The sequence below is a fragment of the Apis mellifera genome, linkage group LG3 (assembly GCF_003254395.2).
Source record: "Apis mellifera strain DH4 linkage group LG3, Amel_HAv3.1, whole genome shotgun sequence".
Lineage (NCBI taxonomy): Eukaryota > Metazoa > Arthropoda > Insecta > Hymenoptera > Apidae > Apis > Apis mellifera.
This window is the reverse complement of record NC_037640.1, coordinates 4,087,978-4,108,247: the sequence shown is the minus strand read 5'-3', so window position 1 is coordinate 4,108,247 and position 20,270 is coordinate 4,087,978. Positions and strand designations below refer to the sequence as shown.

Below are 20,270 nucleotides of genomic sequence, written 5' to 3'. Positions count from 1 at the left end.
ATAATTTTTTGGAAAATTATTGTATTGATTTATCCTGCATACATATATATATTTTTTAAATTGAAAGAAAACAGAATTGTATCATCCATCGGATATTTAAATCTCCAAATTTCAAGTGACTTGAAATATCCGCCTACAAGAATCGATGTCCTAAAGTAAAGCAACCCCTTTAGTTCCCCTCTCGATCCAAGATTACCCCCGCGGGGGTGTATCGAGGGGGATGGAATTCCGTGTAAGAGAAATTCGGGATTCTGATACACTTGTTATCTTCAGCTGTGTCTCTCAGGAAGAAGATCGATGAAGCCGGTGATGAACAGGGACATTTCGGGGAACATTGTTCCGGGGAATGTCTTTTGCCCCCTAGTGCCGTAACAGTGGAAGTGTAAATTCTACGCGAAGGGGTGGAATAGTTCTGAACAACACGCTTGTTACTTTCCCCAAGTTCCACGGGAAACCTCCCCCTCCTCTCTCTCTCTCTCTTTGATGATGAACAGAAATGTCCCCGTGGCTGTGTGTTAGGTCGGTGAATTAGGAAGGACGGTCACGCGAAATCCCTTCGTCTATCCATTTGCACAAAGGAAAGGTGGATGTGATTCATTATCGAATTCGCGAATTCGTGTCATTAACTCGAGTTTTTTAGGTTCGAATTGAATTGAAACGCCAATTTGATTGTCTTTCGATTATGTTTTTTGATGAGAGAGAGGGATAAAATCATTCATTCGTGCAATTATATTTATTTATATGTATAATTGATTTTTATGAAAGGATTCTATTAAGAGGATTAGGAAAGAAATTTGATGTAGAGAAATATTTTTTAGGAATTAGATTGGACGTTATTAAAGATTGATTTCGTTTGATTGCAGGTGAGGGAGTCATCTTTGGTTGAAATATTTTATGCAACATTGATGGCGTTCAGGTAAATTCACCAATTCTCTCTAATCTCATGAATCTTAAAACGAGGATTCAAAATTATTGACATTCTTTCGTGTTATGATAGTTGAAATTCCATTAACCAATCATCAATTCCTTCAAAATCATCTAATACACGAATCTTGAAATTAGGACTCAAAATCATTGGCATTCTTTCGTGTTATAATAGTTGAAATTCAATCAACCAATACACTAATTCCTTCAAAATGCATGAACCTTGAAATGAGGACTCAAAATCAATCATTGGCATTCTATTATACTTGAAATTCCATCAACCAATTCACCAATTCCTTCAAAATGCATGTTAATGCACGAACTTTGAAACGAGGATTCCAAATCATTGGCACTCTTTTGTGTTGAAATTCATCATAATTGAAATTCCATCAATCAATTCATCAATTCCTTCAAAATGCATTTTAATGCATGAAACGAGAATTCAAAATCATTGGCACTTCTTGTATATCATGATTGAAATTCCATCAACCAATTTACTAATTCCCTACAAATCTCCAATTAATACTTAAAAATCATTCTCATCCTAATGCACGAAACGAGGATTCAAAATCATTGGCACTCTTTCGTGTTATCATACTTGAAATTCCATCAACCAATTTCTCTTATTTTTGTTGCGACTTTTTTCTTTTTCGAGTTATTAATAACAATAATAAATTAAAATCATTACAAAGAACATTTCATTTGGATGCAAATGATATCGATGGAATATGAAATCTTTCTTTATTCAAGAATGTATGAAAGAAAAAAAAAATTCATTCAAGTATCTCTTGAAATATTCTCGACAGAATAAATTTACGTATTCACGAAAACAATCGAGATGATTAGATTATTCAGCTTCGTATAGTTATATTTCTCATCCATTTATTTTCTATATCAACTTCGTTCGAATAAATACAACAGGAACACGAAGAACATATGGACAACATCCATTAATAACAAGTGAAGTCAAAATTTCACTAGCGAGGCTCCGTTAAATAACTCCGGCCAATTATCCCGTGACACTAACGAGTCAACGACAAGTCAGACAGCTGAATTCCGTCCGAACTCTTTCTCTCGTCCGTGTATTTTTCCTCGAGGACGAGAGAGGATATTGTCTCCATTTTCAAGCTTGATATTGTGAATTTTTAAATACATATTTTCCAACCACCAACCTCCTTCTCCTCCTCCTCCTTTTATTGTACACCGATAAAGAAAAAAAGATACGTGCAATTACGTAATTGCGTATCTTATTTTGCATTATCTTTATTAATTAAACGAATTTATATTATTTTCCAGACAATCGAATTCTATCTAATATTTCCTGTAATTCTTTTCTACAATAATTGTAAAAAACAATTTACATTTTTTATATCTTCAAAATAACACTTGAACAATTAAACAAATACAAAAAAGAAAAAGCTCAACCATTTCAAATTCTATCATCGACAAATATTTATTCCGTGATCGGAATAATCAAGTAAAATTTTCACGATATCACAAAGGAAAACGAAGAAAGAAATGAGCCCATTACTCAACTTAATAATTTACAAGTCTCGCTAATGAGAGGTGTGTATATTTTCCGCGTCACACCCTAGAATTCCCCTAGTTTGTAGAGCGGCCCTGTTTGCGGATTCTCTGTACGAAGGTGCGCCACGACGCCGTATTATTCGCAAACAAACGGAGGAGGAGGAGGAGGGAGGAGGGGGAGGACCCTCCACAACGCTTGTTTCTCCTTCCTTCGCTGTCATCGATCATCCGCCATTGTTATCGCGTTCCACCTCTTCTTCTCCCGAGTGAAAACGATTCTTCGCCGTTGCGAAACGAAAACACGGCGGAACGAAACGAACGTTTCCGCGAAAAGCTAAAAGCCAGTTTCCATACGAGATGTTGCCGCATGAAATTTTAGGTTAGAGGGGGGAGGGTAGAGACGGTTGTTGCGGGGCTTTTGAATGATTGAGAAAGTTGCCTTTTAAACGCCGCGATGCGTCGAGGCAAGGTTTTTCGGATCGTTTGTTGGATTTATCCCCTGGAATTTTTTTTATTTTTTTTTTTTGGAGGAGGAGGAGGATGAGGGATCGTTGTTTGTGCCGCTATTTTTTTCTTTTTTTTTTTTTTATGTACCTGGAATTCCTGTTTTTTACACCGCTTTGTTTTCACAATTGGGAACACCTCTTCTTTGCCTCGGTTCGCTACTTTTTTTTTTTTTAATTAATCGAATATTTTTTTTTTTTAGCTCGTTCATTGGACGATTATCGAGTTGTATTTTTTTTTTTCGAATGTTCTTTAGATATTTGCTCTCCTCTTGTTTATACTCGACAATCGATACGTTTTCGAACATTAACGAGGCAAGTTTTCGTTCCTGTTAAATTTCATTATTGCAATCTCTACGATTATTGGAAATAAATTAAAAAAAATCTCGATCTCTGTGTTTTCTTTTTTTTTTTTTTGGTTCTGAAGATATCGTGATTTTATTAGAAAACAAGAAACTTCGCTTCAACACTTTCTTTCTATTCTTCGAAAGAAGAATATATTTCGCCAATTCATAATTCAAAATTTACAATCGCAAGTGATTCAACGTAGCGGCACAATGATCATTCGCTTTCCTGGATCTTACATCCGAAATAACCAAATTCCAATAAATTTTACACGGCTCGCCCTCTTCCTAGAAAATATTCACCACCCAACAATCGCATAAATCCATCGTGCTCGATTCCTCTTCGTTACATTAACGCGGCAAAAGACCGTCTCGTAAATAAATAAGGGGGGAAAGCGAAGTCCCTTTTTCCGGGTATTAAAAATGCACTTTACCCGATGAATCTTCCGGCTTGCAAAGTTAACACACACACACACATATATACATACACACACTTTTACGCGTCACGCCTTGTACACTTGCATGCATAGAGGGCGGTGCACAAGCATTCCAAGATCCCCGTGTACGCAACCGCCGGTTCGGACGGTTTGGTAAACAAGCTGGCTGGTCCCCGACGCTGTAAACGTTCCGAGAAAACATTGATGCACTGGCGGAAGCTCGGCGAGGAATCTTCCTGTTGGCGAGAACAACGCCGCAAACATGTAAATCACGCGACGAAGCTTTTGAGATAGAGGATAGAGAATTTTCCCGATTTCTCCTTTCTCTCCTTTTTCTCTTTGCGGGTTCGAAAGAATTTTCTCAGAGATCACCTCGAGAAATTAGCACTATTTCTCTCTTCTTTTAACTTAATTCAATTTTTGTGAATATCTTCCAACATTTCGAATATTCCTTGCGGAGGAAATATGTTTTTTAATTCTGTAATTTTTGCGCGGGTCATGGATGAAGTGTTTACGATCCTTTATTATTAAATTAGTTTCTCAACTAGTTTTCGTTTGTTCCGCGGGAAACACTAATTTGAAACGAACGGAGCGATAGATTCTTCCGAATATTAATTCCTTCTTCCGGGGCAAAGTTAGGAGGTTGTAACGTGTGTTATCGCGTTGCTAGTATCAACCATTCAGGGGCTTAGATCCGGAACTAGTAACCCGATTCAATCCAAAGTTTCAATGAGTTGCGGGTTTCGATTAAGAACCCAAGAGAGAGAGAGAGAGAGAGAGAGAGAGAGAGAGGAAGGGAGAGAGAGAGAGAAGCAGAGAAAGAGTTGCACGATTTTAGATACAATAATTGTCTATCTGTCACATAAAAATTACAAACAGCGAAGAAAAATCGTACAGGATGTACTATTTTTACTCTGAATAATTTGATTACAGATAAATTATAAATATAATGGAATCGAGATTAAAAATTATCTTTTAATCTAACCTCACTTAACTAAAAAATATATAATTCCATTATCTTTAAGTGTATCATTCTGCTTTCAAGCGCGTGCACATAATAATACATGATGCATCGCCCAAAAGCATTTAATTTCGCCTCATAAAATTTTATGCTATCTTTCATAACTTACAGCTAGTTAGTTTAGTCGCACGAAACATTCTGTATACAACTGGGATAATGCAACGACCAGAATGATTGATCGAGTCGTATAAAGTGATAAAGGAAACAGTCATTAGATTGAAGACACACCGAGTAAACTATTACTTTGCAAGGATCGAGTTCTATAGCACAAGTGTAAGTAACTCGGAGATTGATTTATGTATCGCTTTGGTTTCGAACTTTTCGAAATTGTAATCCTCAAGGCAACCTAACCTGTATCAAGATCCACGTTTAACCTGCGACAATCCGCCCATTTTTCTCCACGCTGATTCAACCACGGTCCAACTTCCAGCACGCAATTAAACAATTCCATCAACCTCATAGGATCCATTTTCTAAGCGCTCCTGGAAAATTACACTCTGTTCCGCGACGCGACAATACCTTGACAAATTCGTAACTCGCTCAACCGGACAATCTAACCTACAATGCGCGACTCGATCTACACCTGCACTCCGTATACAATTCTATTGCACGCCGTGCAATACGTATTTATTCGCGTCGACGCACATCGTGGAAACGGTGAAAAGACACGTGCTTCGTGTCACGCTCGAAATTGCGTAGAATTTGCTAACGACAAGCGTCAAGGATGCGTTCGGAATATTCGCCGCGAAGGCGAAATAATGGGATTAGCGGGATCGTAATGGCGGCCGACCGTGCGCGAGAATGTATGCGCAGAGTACGTATTCGTATCCGATGGGAAAATTGAATTCGTCGGAATCGCATGTTCAAGCGCGATTCGATTTATTTTAATCGCGTTGTTACGTACAGATGGAACAGCGATCTAATGCCAGATACTTACACTGGCGGGAAAAATAAAATTTCGAATTGTATGCGTACCAATGTTTTTTAATCTTTTTCCAGTTGCGATTTGTAACATTTAAATTATTGTTCAAATCTTCCAAAAAAACAAGCGATTCGCTATACGTAAATACGTACAAAAATAATACACGTATATTCATAATAAATTCCATCGAATATCCTCGTAACATATTCTCTATTTTATAATTTTGAAATTGTTCAACGTAACTTCAAGCTTTTGAATAATTTTGAGCCAAGGAAAAAACCCTCTATCATTTTTCAATCTTTCGGAAATGGCAAACTTTTCCAAATCTCGCGGACTCGGAAAACGTTTTCGCAGAATGTATTTCATTTTCTCACCTTGTCCCCGTTCCATGTTAAACGCGGTTGGAAACGCAAAATGGACAATCAAGAGAGAGTGGGTGGACAGCGGCGGAGGACATTTTGGTCGAAGGCGTTTAATGGGGGCCGCGTTCGCGGGCTAACCGCGACAGTTAGCGAAAATAATCACCGCGGCCAACCGGAACGTCGCTCGGCCGGTGTCACCTATGGGATTCGGGTCCATTTTTAACGCAAGGCGCCACCGGTGAAACCGCGAATATCGAGGCGCGTCCGCGAAATGGGCGGATAAAAGCACCGCTACAAGAACTTTTGCGGCCGCCGAGGCGAAAAATGTAAAATTTTGTCCGTAATCCAAGGACAATGAAGAAGATTTTGGCCACTCTTCCGTGTTAATTAAGAAGAAGAGAAACTGGAAATTTTTCCCACAGAGAGAATTATTATAAATTCCCGAATTTTGCTCGATATTTAAAATGGGAAGAAACTTTTGTTCTGTTGAAAAAAATTTAATTGCCGGTAATGTAAATTGACTGAAGTATAACTATAAATAAAATACAGCAAGCATTTTGAAAAGTTGGGAATAGGAAAATTTTTAAATTAATCCTTTTTCCATCCTTTCTCATGATCAATCCGGTATATTGCGATGAATGTAAAAACACGGTATATAATCTGCGTATATTTTACTGCGAACAATTTTATCCCACGATATATTGAAATTTTATTTCCGTTTATTTTCAACTATTTTTCCCTTCGATAAAAGAATTTCCAAACGTATCTACGTATTTATCTTTCCATTATATCGATGTTTTTTGCAATTCTACGTGAAAGGATGCATTAAGTTATAATAACGAATGACGATAAATTGCTGCCCGTTTTTAATTTTGCAAAATATAATGCATTTCTTGAATGCATTTATATTGATTGCATTCTCTCTCTCTCTCTCTTTTTTTAAAATTTATTTCGTTCCATAATTCGATCCATTGTGAAACGCAATAATTTCTAAACTCATAATTCGTTTCTATATCAAACTTTATTCACGGATATTTAGACAAAGCGTTTTAAAATTTAACGATTCTCCGTGAATTATCCAACACTCTACTCTCGAACAATCGTCATAATTAATCGCCAACTCTCGATTTCTCGTTTTATAAATATTTTCCCAACGCGTGCGGAATACACGGAGAGGGATGAAATGTAAATGCCTCGAAACGAACTATTTCTCACGATTTCGATTCAGCGACTGGAAACGGTATTACGACGATCAATCGTGTAACCGAATAAAATTGCTCCCTTCGATGACATCGTCTGGACATTATTATTAATCGTGATAAAGTGTCGAATCTTCCCGCTTGATGCCGGGTCACGACTCCACCAACGTGGTACTAGTTCGAAAATTGCGCGCACGAAAGTTAAACATCGTAATAATTCATCTCGAGCCAATGACAATGACCTCCCCCAAATGATAAATTTCGGATGATTTATTAACGATTTACTTCTTACTTCCTTCGATAGCTATCTCCATTGATATTTTTTCCACAGCTTTTCGATTTAAAAAATATTTGATTCGTAGAAGACTCCAAATTTTCCAAAACTGAAGGATTTCGATCTTCTCTTACATTCTTTGAATCTTTGGGCCTGGAAAGAATTCGCGATTATAATTGATCAATTCGAAATTAAGTTTGCATAAACAATAGAAGAACTCGCCTGAAGCAGGAAAATGACGAGAAGACACCGTTTCCTTAAAACGACGCGAAGGAGCGACTTTGGGGGAGACACAGCTTTTTAAAGCTTCCAACAACGATTCCACACGTTATAGATTTTTTCTTTCTTTTTTTCCCCCTCCATGGGGACCAGGCCATGGTAAAAGGCTTCTCGATGCGACCTGTGAAAGCGCTTAAACTCGATTCTCTTCTGTCAGCAGGGGACATTGCTCGTAAAGAGGTTCCCCGCATAGTCGTTTTCCCGACCCCCGTCCCTACAACCCTTAATGGCACTCGTAATTCCGATATACCTTCTCGTCGTGGAAAAAAACCGGAAGTAGTAACTCGACGGGAAAAGATCAATCGTAAATACATTCCAATTTTCATTTTCATCTCGTCGAAGTGTATCACGCCAACGAAAATCAACGCTGCACAATGCTTTCTGTATTGTTTAAAGAAAAAAGGAGTTAATTAATTAATTAATTCCATGATCGAAAAAAAAGAAATTATAAAAGAAAGAGAGAATTGAAGGAATTAGAGAGAAGCTTAAAAAAAGAACGGAGACTCTATTAAACTCTGGATTCAATTAAAATTGCCTGTGTGATAAGAATAATTGCAAGTAATTCTCTTTTTACCCGCCTCACTCGAAAAGAAGGGAGAGAGAGAAATTTCAAGGAAGAGTGCAACATTGGATACAAAGGGCAGGCGAAACAGCGGTTTAATTACCAAAGATTTTTCCAAATTTCACCCTCGTCCAACGATCCCTCCCCTGCAAATTGCCCTTTAAACGACTCTCTAATTACGCTTCTTGGCGGGGCGAGGGCGTAATCGTTACCTTTCCCCCCCGGGCTGCGGAACAACTTTTCGACTTATCGATAAACTTCTTCTCGGCATACTTTTATCGCGGAGCACGTGCACGACGCGACGACAATTGAGGACTTTAAAGGCTTTCGTGTTGCGCTATAGAAACATTTTAAAGATATTAGTTTTACAGCACGGGTCGATGGAAATTGATGGCTGTGGACAATTCGAATTTGTTCGATTTAGTTCGAACTTTAAAAATAGAAATAAAGATTTTGCACCGATTTTCAATGGCCATCTATTCGTATTAAAAGTATATGTTTTGAATTCGATCGAATATTTCGCTAAATATCGAAAAATAGTTTTTTAAATCAAGCTGTTTAAAAGAATATATTTAAGATTAATTTCTTTTTCATTTCTGCCAGAAATGAAAGCATTGCGTATTTTTAATCGATTTACACTCTTTTTTCAAGTCCAATTTTATATTATTTGTAAAAGAAAAAAAATGGAGTTATGCCTAGCTCGATTCGTCAAAGATGGCGCTATAAGAAATTTTCCTTTCTCGATCTTTCCAATGTCTATTTCTTTCCACAGTATTTCGAGGGACGATGTTTACCATTGAAATTGCAAAATTTGAATGTGAAAGCTATTCAAAGAATGGCGAATGAAAAAATAATAAAGATGGGCGGACGAGTGTGGTATTGTTGTTTGCAAGCTTTTTTGCGATTCCTTTTTTTCTTCTTCTTCTTCTTCTGACCGGTTCACGTTCGTGGAATTCAGAAGAGGAGATGGATTGGAAGTATGAGAAAAATCATGCATAATCTTTATTCGTATATATTTGAGATTTTTCGAGATACGATCAAGTTTGTAAGGGAAAGATCGATTTTTTTTTTTTCAATTATTTGACGACGAATCCATCGGAGGATTTGTTATTATTCGAGATGATTAACAGGAAGGAAAATTGCAAATATGGATAAATGCATTTTTGTAAACGTAAATGGTTCCCTTTATGTTAGTTTTTCAATTGACCTCTTTTCCCATTTTTTATCGTTCCATTTTTACGCCTCACCTAGGTTTAGAGATTTATTTTATTGTTGTTTGTTACTTCAGTTTGCAGATTCGGTATATTACTCGTATTGATATGAATTCGTGGAAAAACACAGCGATATCACAATATTTATACGAGTGAAATGCTACTCGATATCGATAAAAAAAAAATATATAATATTTTTCGCGTGCTATTTTCCATTCTTCAGAAAATTACACGAAACTTTAATTATCGTTTCATTCATTTGATAAAAATTTATCGATCTTCCCTACCACATCTTCTAATATTTTCATTTATTTATTTATTACAACTAATTTTTTTTTTATTAAAATATCTAACTCGAATAATTAACACAGTAATACATTATTTCACAGAACCTCGTAAAATAACTTTCCTCCTAGCAATTCATCCATAGAGATTGAAACTTAACCAATCACCAATCAAATTAAAACCTTAATTTTTCGCAACTACCAACTCCAAAAAAAAAAAAGAAAAAGAAAAATCGAATTACATCATTTAAACATAAACTTGGAAACAACGCCTCCCCTCACGCGCGTCCCATCATCCCTCTGTTAATCTTTATTCATGCCACTTGTTAGTTAACTTCGTGCCCTCCCCCTCCCATGTTTTTCGTCGAATCGAACACGACACGCGACAAAACCGGTCTCCTCTCTCTCTCTCGATCGGTGAATATTCAAAAACCGTGCGCCGAGACGAATTGATCGAAACGAGTGTCGTGCCGGTCGCGAGAGAGTAAGCAAAACGAGAAAAAGAGGAGAGGGAAAAAGAAAAAAAATACACGCGTTCGAACGGCACGTCGATCCGGCGAGGATTAATTTATCGGCCGCGGGTTTAATATCGCGCGGGTTCATCGCCGCTTCATAAACACTTATCAAATTCGATATTTGCGGTCGGGAAGCCGTGTTTTCTCCGATGATCCCATTCATCTCTACGTAGATAAATATAAAATTGGCGTTTAAACGATAATTGTAGACGAAGATTATGGAAAAAGAAATTTGTTTCCTCCTCGAGATATAAAGTTTTTGTTAACGTTTCCATCTGCTCTTTGTTTTTCAATATTAAATATTACGCGCATTTAAATTTTCGCGCGACAAATGGAACGTTTGACGCGATAATAATCGTTTACGAAACTTTTTTTTTTTTAGGTTTCGCGAACGAACGGAGAAAATATTTTAATCGGAATTTGTAATTATGTTATAGATTTTGTTGTATAAATATTTGTTATTAAATACAGGTATTTCGTGATACGCGAAAGTTTGACGGATTTATGGGTGAAATTGATGATGGAATTTTATTTGTTTCGCGATATCGCACGTATTTTTCCTACTAGCTCGTGTTACTGTGTTTTCCTTTTTTTTTTTTTTTTGTTTTCCGATAATATCGATAACACTTCTTTTTTCCTCTCCATATCCATAATTGCTCTTTTACTATCTTCAGAATTATTGGAACAATATTAAACTTGATTTTTCTTCTTCCTAATTGTAAATGAATAATTCTAGTAATTCTGTGGGGACAAAAATTTCATAAAAAGTATACGTATTAGCGGCACAGCTTTGATCGTTGAAAAGTGGAACAACGTGCATTAGAGATAAAGGCGTGAAAGAAGAGTATCTGACCATCCAGTCTTTTTATCAACTACAACCACGTAATGGTAATGTATCGCCCCATTTAGAAAGAGGCTCCCTATTTTAACATTTCTCTCCTCCTCTTCGCAAATTCTATCACAAATTTCTTTTTCTCTAGTTACATTTAATCTTTCCATCTTGGAAAAACAATATGACAAATAGACTGCGTTATGACGTACACTCGAATATTTTTATTCGTGAGTACTTTTATTCTTTTAATTTATTTCCCTCTTATTTAAATTTTCCATTAAACGGAGAGGTAAAGAAAAAGAAAAGAAAAATTTTAAAGCGAACACACAACGTTGATTTCGTTCTCACGTGCTAGAATTTCACATCCACAGCATCTTCAACCACATATATATATATATATATATATACATACACGTACGTAGTGTAAACGAGTATCGTATCTCGCTTTTCGCAGTTACTAAATTTCATCGTTACGAAAACGTGCCCCGTTTACTAATGATCGCGATCATTCAAAGGTATACAAATAACTTGTACGGATTTTAGTTTACGTAGTAATAACTTCCGGCGTATCTTCCACGGTATCCAATAAAACGTTTCCGCGTTCGGATCTCGCCATTTCCCGCGAGAGTTTTCCTACTCTAAATATCTCTTTCAATCTTATCGTTCCGTTAATTTTCTTCACGCGTTGATCGCGAATTATCTTGCTAATTATTTTTTTTTCTCACACTCTCGCGTTAATAATCTCATTCGCCCGAAATAAAAGTTTTTAAAACGAGCTTTGCCGAGTTTAATCGAGGTTAATCAGAAAAGTTTTTCTTTTTTTTCTACGAAACAATTTATTACCTAAAATTTTCACTTTTGATCCAAGTTTTTATTAAAACTTAATTAATCATCGTTACCTCTTCCTCCGTTTTACGATATTTCTTTTATTGCAACGATTTATATCTCGAGATATAAATCACAAGATCGTTGCTGGAGGAAATCATCCGGTATTAAAATATATAAATCGGTTACACGTTCGACGCGGTTTCGAGCGCGGAATAAAACGTATTGAGCGGGTCTCTGTCGACCCATAAACGAATAAATAGCGTCTTAATGGGCGGTCGTAAATCGAGGGAATCGACCTCGTCTCGTGGCGCCTCTCGTCGAATTTACGACGCCTGACAAATTTGTTGGAAAGAGAGAGATCGGCGAACAATGTGCTCGATCCGCTTCTTCTCTCCCCCCTTTTCTGTTCCCCAAGTTTTACGAACAGAGAAAGAAAAAGGAACATTTTGCCACGAATCTTTGCTCTCCGCCCGAGAACTCTTGTCAGATCTTTCGATATTGTTTTATTTAGGAATTTTATTTTACAATTTCCCTTTTCGTTTTTTAAATGTTTCTCGTATTAAAATTCTTTCGTTCAAGCGTTTATATACACGTTTTCAATACAATGAAATTAAAATATATTATAATCTTCTAGGACAAAATGCTATGTATATGATGCAGAATGTAAAATTAATTACAATTAACACGTATATTCCAAGTGTTGAGATTTAAATTTATGACTGTCGATTAACTTAAACCGAGCCAGCAAAAACAATTTATCCTACTTTATCCCTCAAAAATTCTCGTTCCAACGAGCCAAGAATCTGACCCAAGTTTCCTTTCCTCCCTTAAAAACCCCCTGCGCTCAATCAAAGAAACGACAAAGTCGCTCCCTCCCCTCCCCTCGAAGTTGCAGGCGGAACAAGAACGCGGAGAGGAACGGTATGACAAGGAGGGAAAGAGGGGGAGGGGTGGCATCGCGCTCGAGCAGGTTCTCGAGTCGAGAAAGTCCGTGGCAAGCGCGAACTTGGAAATTAACAGAGGGAAGTCGGTCGAAAGGGACGGGTCGAACGAAAAGTGGAGTAAATTAATAAGTTTTGGATCGCGGCCAAAGGATGAAACGCCAGAGGTGTCGCGCCATGGATCGAGAAGCTTTTCTTTACTCGACTACTGGGGAGAACTGCTGGGTCCCTTTATCGACCCTGCTCGCGAAACCTGATCACGATGATAAACATTTCGAGATGGATTCTCAATCATTGATAATTGGAAATAAATAGAATTTCGGTGCCAATGATTTTGAATCCTCGTTTCAAGATTCGTGTATTAGGATGCATTTTGAAGGAATTGGTGGAAGATGTTCAATCTCAAAGATGAAAGATCAAGTTTCGAGGCTTGGCTGGCGAAAGGCTTTGAAAATATCACGAAAGTTACGCGATGACCCGAGAGGGAAATTGGCGACTAAGGGGTTGCCGGAGATATTTCGCGATAAAATGTCGAAAGTTAACGAGTGGCTTTGTCTCTGGCTCCATTACCGTATTAGACGGCCGTACGTTGGTTAAATGTACGCCGGTTCCCTGTCTCCCTTATTTCGCAATGCCACGAGAAATTGGGTGGACGCGATAGAGAGCAGTTTGTCGATCGATCGCGAAACTTTCGAATTAATTCGAGGACCAAGCAATCCACTGCGACCTCTTTCAAAAGAATCTTGAAAATGGAAAATTTCCTCTCCTCTTTGAAAAACCCGTATTTTCCATGATCGATATATATATATATAAACAAAATTAAACTACAGATCGATTAAACAAATACTTCCAATATTTATCTCGCGAGAAATAACGAAATAATTGAACGTGAAACGAAGAGATCCTTTCCCTTGAAAACTCGAAGAAAAAGAAATGCAAATAAAAGTTAACGATTACTATTCTTCCAATATTAAAAAAAAATTCCCTATACCATCTAGGAATACCTAGGACTCGAAATGGAAAGATCCCTTTGCCCAAGCGATTCGTCTCACGGAAGGGGGGGCTCGAAAGTTGACGACGGAATAATTTATCGTTCCGGATCGAACGTTTCCGGATTCTCTCGAGCCGCAATCGGGCTGCGTCTCCCCTAGGAGAACGAGTTTTCGGCCGGATAAGATCGTTGCCAGTCGCGTTGCATTAAATCACGGGGGGTGGCCCGATCGCGCCTCTCCACTCGCGCTTTCCACTCTACTTGTTCCCTGCACGCGATTCCGTTCGATCTGTCATCTTAACTGCTGCGGAGAAACTCTCTCTCTCTCTCTCTCTATCCCTTTCTTTCTTTCTTTCTTTTCCCTTTGGCCCAGGGGGGCGCCACTTGTCACATAGTTCCGCCATCTTGTTCCCCGCCAGGGGAAACGAAAAATGGGGCGAAACGGGTAGGCAATTACGCTCGAGCAAGCTCCCGGAATAATTCGGTTTCGGTAAGTTCGACTTAATGGACGATGAAATTCCATCCGCGAAACACCAGGCCCGGTTTTTGAGATGCACAACCGAACTGCGCGCGTGTTTTTGAGCAATGAAATTGGCTGGGGGAGGAAGGGAGGGAAGAAGGAGAAGTTTGGTGGATCGTACTTGGTGGAACTAATTGCACGGTTGTTAATGTTCAGGTATCTCTCTATTTCTGAATTTCTTGCGAAGCAGGAAGGGGGAGGGATCGTTTGGAATAATAATTCGCGAGCGTTGTTCGTGTAAAAACGTGCGCAATCGTGTAAATTTATTCGTGGAAAAGGAAATTGAAAGGATGGGGTAGTTTATGAGCGAATAAAGTGAATAATTTTGGGAATGATGTGGAGGAATTTGTAGGATATTGTTCTAGTCGTGTATAATATTTTGCACGTGTGGAGAGATAAAGAATCGTTTCAGTTGTTTATTTGATTCGTTAATTTGCTAAATTATATCGCGAAGCTTTATTAAATTATTTCACAATGTGTCTTGGATGTATGAATTTATGATTTACCGTTTTATAAGTATTACAATATGAATACTGTAATCATCAAGAGGTTAAAGAATTTTTATATCTTTTAAGAATAATCCTGTGAAATTTATAGGGATATAATTTTCAGATATATATATTTATTACAAACATACGTCCAACTTGATGAAAACTTGTTCAATTAGAATTACTTGTTAATAATATAAATAAATTTAGAATTTTAACTAAAAATTTAAACTCATTTTATAATTTAGAGACAGTTATTACTTCATTAATTCGTTTATCCAATTATTCAATTAAAAGACAATTTATTATACTATCTTTGTCAACATATTGCAGCTATTTAAATTTTACTTCATGGAGCAAATCGACCTAAAGTTATAATCAATAGGCCAACGAAGCCCTCTGCAAATTTTAGAGTTTTCAATTTAATCCTTAAATTCTCACTCACGTTTAACAATTAAAATACTCCATCAGCAAGAAAAATTTGAATAGTAAAATAATCCAACGAATAATAAAGGATATCATAAGGATATATTTGCACAATAAATAATTCTAGGCTAGATAGAATTCAAACAATAGAAACATTCGTACATTCATATCTATCCAATTAATTATATTTTCGATAATATTATCACAACGAATCATTTCTCCCAATCCAAACAGTATACAAACGTGTACACCGTTTCGAAAACAAAATTCCTCCTCCCGGAAGTATTCGATTCAAAGATAAACGAGCGGAATTAATCCAGCCAAGAACTATATACGCTATATAGCGCGAAACCGTGTACGCGGGACGAAAACCTCCGTCAGCCCTCCTCTTTGAAATATTCATTAAATCTTTCATTACTTTGATGAAACAATGTTTCACGCGGCAAGAGACGGCGGCCTTCCCTTGATTACAAACGAGTCGGAATGATTTAATAAACGTAATGTCGCTCTAATCCAGCGCAATCGCCGCGACCTCGTGTTGGCCCTCGAGGCGCGGTTCGCGTGGTACACTGCTGTACAGGTGAAAAAAATAACGAAGGAAAATAATAATAATAATAATAATAATAGTAAGAAAGAGAAATTCTTCGATCCGTTCGATCGGAAAACTGTTATTTTCGTGGACGGAGACGTGGCGGCGAAATATTAACAGACGAAAAAGAGAGAGAGAGAGAGAGAGAGAGCGGTTATTTGCGCGACAAATATTTGCGGATCAAATATTTGGCCGAGCTTCGGTGGAAAAGTTAGAAAAATAGTGAAATAAATGGCGCTTTGTGTAAATAGCGGCGTGTAAAAATGGCTCGCCCTCCCCCCCTCCCTCCCTTTTGTGCGGGAATCGTTTTGCCTTACGTGTGTGCGCGCGCGTTTTTCGCTCGGTTACAAAGTGGACTCGAACGGTTTCGAACCGGTAATAAATACCGGTCGCGGCGAATAATTGGGGGAAATATTTGAGTTTCGAGTTAATTAGATTGGGTTAATTTGGCGTTCGCGTTCGATGCAATAATGAAAGTGGACTTTGATCCCGGAATATGATTTCTAATATGATTATATTTGTTTCGAGAGTGAAAGGATAATAAGTTCGTGGTGAGAATCGTCAAATTTTTCTCCTTGTCTCTCTTAATTTTTCTTCATTCTCCAACTAACTTTCGAAATATTTTAGGAAGATTTAAAGGAAAGTGAATAAATATAAAGAGATATTCCTCAGTTTTCTCTATTCCACCATTTTATTCGTTTCAAAAATCTCGATGATTAATATATGCTTGTGTGTGCTTTTCTACATTTAACTCGAAAAAAGAAAAAAAGAAAGAAGAAGATTCGTGACGCAAAATTTACAATTGAGAATTACATCGTGTTTTGAAAGATAACTTTCCAAAATATTTTCCAGATTTGAAAGAAAGTAAGTAAAGAGATATTCCTCAGTTTTCTCTATTCCATCATTTTATTCGTTTTAGAAATCTCGATGATTAATATATGCGTGTGCTTTTCTACATTTAACTCGAAAAAAGAAAAAAAGAAAGAAGAAGATTCGAAGATTTACAATTGAGAATTACATCGTGTTTTGAAAGATAGGATTTAAGAGAGAAACGAAAAATTGTCGTATCGTTCGACAAATCTGACGAACGAAAACGATTATGTTAAATACTGAACTGGCGTTGAATTTCCGGATTCATTTAATTTCCCTTCCTCTCCCCCGTCGTTCTGAAACGACGACCTAGTCAATTTCTGGCGACAACCTGGGGTCAAGTTGAAGTTGGCCCCGATTGATCGAGGCAGAAGCTCGTTGCCGTTTCCACGGTATACGTACAACCTTGTGTGTCGCGGTTACATAATTTATGCAAAAAGCTGGAGCGTGGCCGTGGACGATTTTGCTTAATGTTTTGTCGCAGCCAGTCAACCTGTTTCTGAAAACATGAATAGTAATGGGTAAAAGTTTTAACGAAATGCAACAATATACCGTGCTAGAGTTAAGTGTATTAAATTTCGTCACGAGAGAGAGAGAACTTGGTTTATTAACAAAATTTTAACAAATGAGCAACACGGAATACATATATCCCGGAAGATTTCTATGCGGAATACATAAAAATTGTGTTAAAATATTACGAATAGTTAAAAAATGTATATTGTAAGAAATAATTATTGAAAATAATTACAAGCTTTTCGAGAGAATAATAAAATGGTATAAGTATCGAATTTCTATTTTTATGGAGCAAGAATAGTTAACAAAAATTGAAATTAACCAGATAGTATTTAAAAAGAAAAAACAATGTTTAATATTTCGAGAAATTCGCAAGCTTGATAAACTCTAAACTTGAATTTTTCCATTTTTAAATTGTAATTTAAATCAAAATTTGCGATTCCCTTTTAAAAATCAAGTGAGAATAAATATAGATTGGCCAGAGAAACAGTTTAACTTCTAATTCTGTACTCGGTTCTGGAATCGCGAGTCGATGAGCCGGTTTATCGTCTACTTCCGGTTTACGTAACACACTGTCCCAGTTTTATCTTTGGTAGATCGGTTTCGTGCGGAGGAGGCTGTGCGTTAGTTTGGTCTCTCAGTTGATAGTTCGTGTTCGTGGTCGACCGTGGAAGGATAGAAGGCGACTAGTTTGCACAGGGATCGATGGGGTTTCGACGGTGTTTGGAAAACGTGGGTCGCTTAGACTTGGGTCGAGTGGGGAGTGAATGGAAGATGCGTTGAAAACAGCGGTTAAATAGCTTCTTTAATTCTGAGATGCGATGAGAATTATATTACAACAGTTGTCTGATAAAATGTTTGTGATTGGATGCCCTCTTTCGAAAGATTCGTTCGAATATTCTTTGTTGAATCAAGTGAGTATCTACGCTTTTTTAAAGAAAATGGATCGATGTTCGTGTAATTACAACTTATTATCAATCTCTGATTTATAACAATGCACGATATAAAATCATGTGGAATATAATTAAGAACAATCGATGTCGAACACATTTCTTTAGTTACATTTTTAAGTAAATTCTTCGACGATGATTTGAACGAGCCGAAATAAAACCTAGAATTGACATCCACAAAGTTGCAGTTTATACCGAATAGCTCGGATCAATCGATATTTGTCATGCATCGTGTATATGTGTACTTCTCCTGGTGTTTGTGCTTGACAATCAAGGCGCCGAGATACAACATTTGTGTCCGCTGGTAGAAATAGACCAAAATTAACAAATCCCGTATTATGATACACGTAACATGGACTGGTTAAAAATGGTACAAACAGGAAAGAAAAACTCGAACAATAGAGAATAAAGAATTTTTTGGCACGTAGATATATTTGTATTTCTTTTCTTCTTCGTATTATTCAAACATTTCCTTTATATCTGTATTTTCATCAATTATTTATCTCACCACCCGGTACATGATTAGTTTAACCCATCGATGGATTTTACAATGTTGACGTATATATCGTGTATAACATGTTACTCCATCGAATCCACGAGATTACACGTAACACGCCCTCTGCGTTATATTATCCTATCGATCCTAGGGTTCCCTAGATTTTATATACGTTTATAGAGCAAACGTATATATAGGATTAAGTAAATTCTTTCTCTCTCCCCTCTTCCCTTGTGAACGAAAATTGGAATCGAAGTGATAGCTCTTGATCCAGGCCGGAAATAGGCTAAAATTGGTTAAAATTGCTTGAATTACGAAACGTGGTTTCGATCACGATAGACTAGAAGCTGAACTCGATTAGCGAGCCTAAGTGGAGCATGAACTGGACCCGTGTCCCACTTCACAGTGTTTGAAATTTGCTGATCAATTGAACAGGAAAAATCACGTGTCGGGATATCGAGTATCGAACACTTGGTTACTACTAGTAAATTTGGTGGTAAATTTAAGTTTTCTTTTATGTGTATATATATTTCTTTTTTATTTTTTTCATAGATTTGGAATAAATGGAATTAAACTCTTTGCGCAATAATTAATCTATCCATTAAAATTAGACTTTTTACTCGTAAACTTCAAAATGAGATAATATCTTCTATAAAATTTTCCATGAAATTTGAACATTTAAATATAGAAATATAATAATTCCAAAAAATCGAGTAAAATTTGGAGTTAAGGAAAGTATTAAGTCTCGAAACGAAACCTCTAAGAGAGATCTTCTCTAAAACGTGTTTCAGAAACTTCTTTTAAGGAGTATTCCCAGACAGATCCTCAAAATTTTTCTGAAGAGAGAGGAGCAATTCCTAAATCAAACAAGCCCTAAAACTGCCCACGAACCAGGTCGCGTCCAACTTCCGGAACACTCCCAATTCCCATCTGTAATCGAGATATCAATTTATGCTCGTTATAAATCACCCATCCACTTGATACATTCGAGAGAAAGAAGAAATAAATAAATATACGAATCTCTCCCTTTTTTTCTTTTAAATAAAAATTAGTCAAAATTCGTTCAAACGTAATTTTCTTTTAAAATAATATTTTCCTTTTTAAAAATTTTTCGAAATATAATTTTAAAATTAGATTCCCTTACAATTTTCCTTCATTTCCATATTTTTCAAATATTATTTTAAACATAACATTTTATCAAAAGATGGAAATGGAAAAATTAGATAGACGCCTTCTAAAAGAATCTTTCTCTCGATTATACCAATTTTTTTAAATAATAATTTCTCAAAGCAGTAGAAATCAATAGATGCACTTCCACATCTTTCTTATTTATTTGCCAATGAAATAAAATTTTTTAGGTAGGAAGAGTACTGCACTCGGATCACCGTGTGTCATCGATTTCTCTTAAATATTCGCCCGTACGATTTGCAATTCCCTTTACGCCCATAATGGCGGAAGAAGG

General features: G+C 36.8%; 1 protein-coding gene and 1 long non-coding RNA gene across 14 annotated transcripts in view; one reads left to right on the top strand and one right to left on the bottom strand.

The window, feature by feature from the left end:
* LOC725894 (protein rhomboid) overlaps positions 1-20,270 on the top strand; it is a 145,740-nt gene that overhangs the window by 107,898 nt on the left and 17,572 nt on the right. For 10 of the 13 annotated variants that reach the window (XM_016911213.2, XM_026439617.1, XM_026439616.1 and 7 more), the window contains one exon: positions 864-916. The exons of 1 other annotated variant lie outside the window; for it this stretch is intronic. In XM_016911213.2, coding sequence (XP_016766702.1) covers positions 906-916 — 11 coding nt within the window. In that variant the 5' untranslated portion in view covers positions 864-905. Of the gene's footprint in view, positions 1-863; positions 917-17,982; positions 18,277-20,270 lie in introns of those variants that run through there. 2 more of the 13 variants (XM_026439620.1, XM_026439621.1) reach the window with 2 other exon arrangements.
* On the bottom strand, positions 7,870-8,886 carry LOC113218637. Its single transcript, XR_003304350.1, has 2 exons — positions 8,458-8,886; positions 7,870-8,173 (listed from the first exon to the last, which is right to left on the bottom strand). It is a non-coding gene; the product is annotated as an uncharacterized LOC113218637 (long non-coding RNA).